The 2500-nt window shown below is 31.8% G+C and overlaps 1 protein-coding gene across 1 annotated transcript in view; it reads left to right on the top strand.

Moving 5' to 3' along the window:
• Nucleotides 1-1940: 1940 nt before the first annotated feature.
• LOC143026835 (uncharacterized) overlaps nt 1941-2500 on the top strand; it is a 17083-nt gene continuing 16523 nt past the window's right edge. Inside the window, exon 1 of the mRNA XM_076187613.1 lies at nt 1941-2500. This exon is cut by the window's right edge and continues 162 nt beyond it. Coding sequence (XP_076043728.1) covers nt 1941-2500 — 560 coding nt within the window.

Here is a 2500-nt window from a genome sequence, read left to right as displayed (position 1 = left end):
TATATATATATATACACACATATATATATATAATATGTATACATATATATATATATATATATATATATACAGTATATATATATATATATACATATATATACAAATTTGCTTATCCATCTTATCATGGGGTATGGGACTTCACATAACACACGGTATGTAGATTTCTGGCAAACCTTATTTCGGTTTGACATCGATGCAAACACGCAGACATTTGCATCTCGAGTCACCAAATAATGATAATGGTATCGAAGTACCTTTGTGGACTATGACAATTTATTATTATGTACTATTTACCTGTTTGTTTATTATTTAACTATATCTATGTATTTATTTATGTATTTTATTTGTTATTTACAATGATATAGATTTTATCTATTCATTTATTATCATTATGATTTTTTTTTGGCATCCAACCTAGATATGGACCAAAAGATCTCCTGTCGGCATGCTCCGCCTTTGTAATCCTTTGTAAATATATACATATACATATATATTTATATATACATATATATATATATATATATTAATATATATACATATATATATGTATATCTCAAAACACCTCAATATATATATATATATATATATATATATATATACATATATATATATACATATATATATATATATGTATATGAATATATATGTATATATGCGTATATATGTATATATATATATATATATATATATATATATATATACATATATATATATACATATACATATATATATATATGACAGTTGCATGCAGGATTCGAACCCGCTGTACTCGGCCATCCGTAAATTACCTTCCCAGTGCCCTAACCACTAGACCACAGAGGCTATAAAATCCTTGAAACCTGGAATCAGACTGATTCCCGAGGGAAGGAAGATCACTACTGCGATCCGAAATTCCTGTAGTGATCTTCCTTCCCTCGGGAATCAGTCCGATTCCAGGTTTCAAGGATTTTATAGCCTCTGTGGTCTAGTGGTTAGGGCACTGGGAAGGTAATTTACGGATGGCCGAGTACAGCGGGTTCGAATCCTGCATGCAACTGTCACAAAAATTATTGGTTTGATGTCGCTGCTATTAGCGAATTACTCTCATATATATATATATATATATATATATATATATATATATATATATATATATATATATATATATATATATATGAGAACTACATGACACATGACCATATATACGTAAATAATATGTACGCATAAGTATTTATGCGAACACATATATATGTATATATATATATCAACATATATATAGATAGATATATACATATATATATATATATATATATATATAAATATATATATGTACATATATGTACATATATATATATATGTATATATATATACATATATATTTGTATATTCATTTCAGCAAAATATAGTAACAAATTCATGTATGAGAAAAATGACTCACTGTCGGAGTAAAGGAAAACAAAAGAACATTATCCTAACTTGTATATTACTCCAACTGTTAATAATATGTGATATATATATATATATATATATATATATATATATATATATATATATATATATATATATATATATATATATATATATACATATATATATATATGTTGAAATATGTAAGACAGATGAATGGATGGGTGGTGAGATAAACACAAGGAACCGTTTAGGGATTTATTCTGACGTTTCGTCCTTACCAGGACTTCCTCAGAGTACATGCACATTCAAATCATTCACCCCCTAAATACCCGCCGAATCTATCCGCGTTCCACCATGATCGACCTGACCTCTCGTCCTCCTACGCTCTGCCTCGCGATGTATCAAGCGGCTGGCCGTCTTTGTTAATTTAATATGAATGTGCATGTACTCTGAAGAAGTCCTGGTAAGGACGAAACGTCAGAATAAATCCCTAAACGGTTCCCTGTGTTTATCTCACCACCCATCCACTCATCTGTCTTACATATTTCAACATGTCGAGTGGTGGTGAGAGATCAGGAACTATTTGGAGGGAGTTTCGTGCACAGAGAAGAATTGACAGCCGAGGATTCTTAATTAATTGCTTGGAGGAGAAAGTTCTGCCGAGAGAAGCACCTAAGCAGCTCAAGAGAGGGGGAATGCCGTTCAGTGATTGTGCGAGGATATTTTTACAAGAAGCGTGTGAAGACCTGCAAAATACAGCCGTTAAGTTAAAAAGTGTCATCAACAACATTCAACTACCACCATTCTTGGCACAGAGGCTCCAACGTGATAGTGTTATACAAAAAGAGAAGCTTGAAAGAAAGTTGGCGAATCTATGCGAGTCCAGTGAGTGGAATAGAGTGGGACGGGAGGAACTGATCGTGAATTTATCTAACAGGATCTTAACAGCAACAGAGAAACAAGCGCTCTCCCTGGGCCTCAAATTTGATATCGGATTTCAAAAGAAAGATTTTACAGAGTATGTGGAATCTAACTATAGATGGGGTGACAGCGACATTGAAAGAGGTTTCAAGCAAGGTGTAATTACATGCTTCCACGCCTTAGCCAGATC

This window comes from Oratosquilla oratoria, chromosome 7, assembly GCF_046742065.1.
Source record: "Oratosquilla oratoria isolate Oo_2021 chromosome 7, ASM4674206v1, whole genome shotgun sequence".
NCBI lineage: Eukaryota > Metazoa > Arthropoda > Malacostraca > Stomatopoda > Squillidae > Oratosquilla > Oratosquilla oratoria.
The sequence above is the reverse complement of the archived record's forward strand: the minus strand, read 5'-3'. Positions and strand labels throughout refer to the sequence as shown.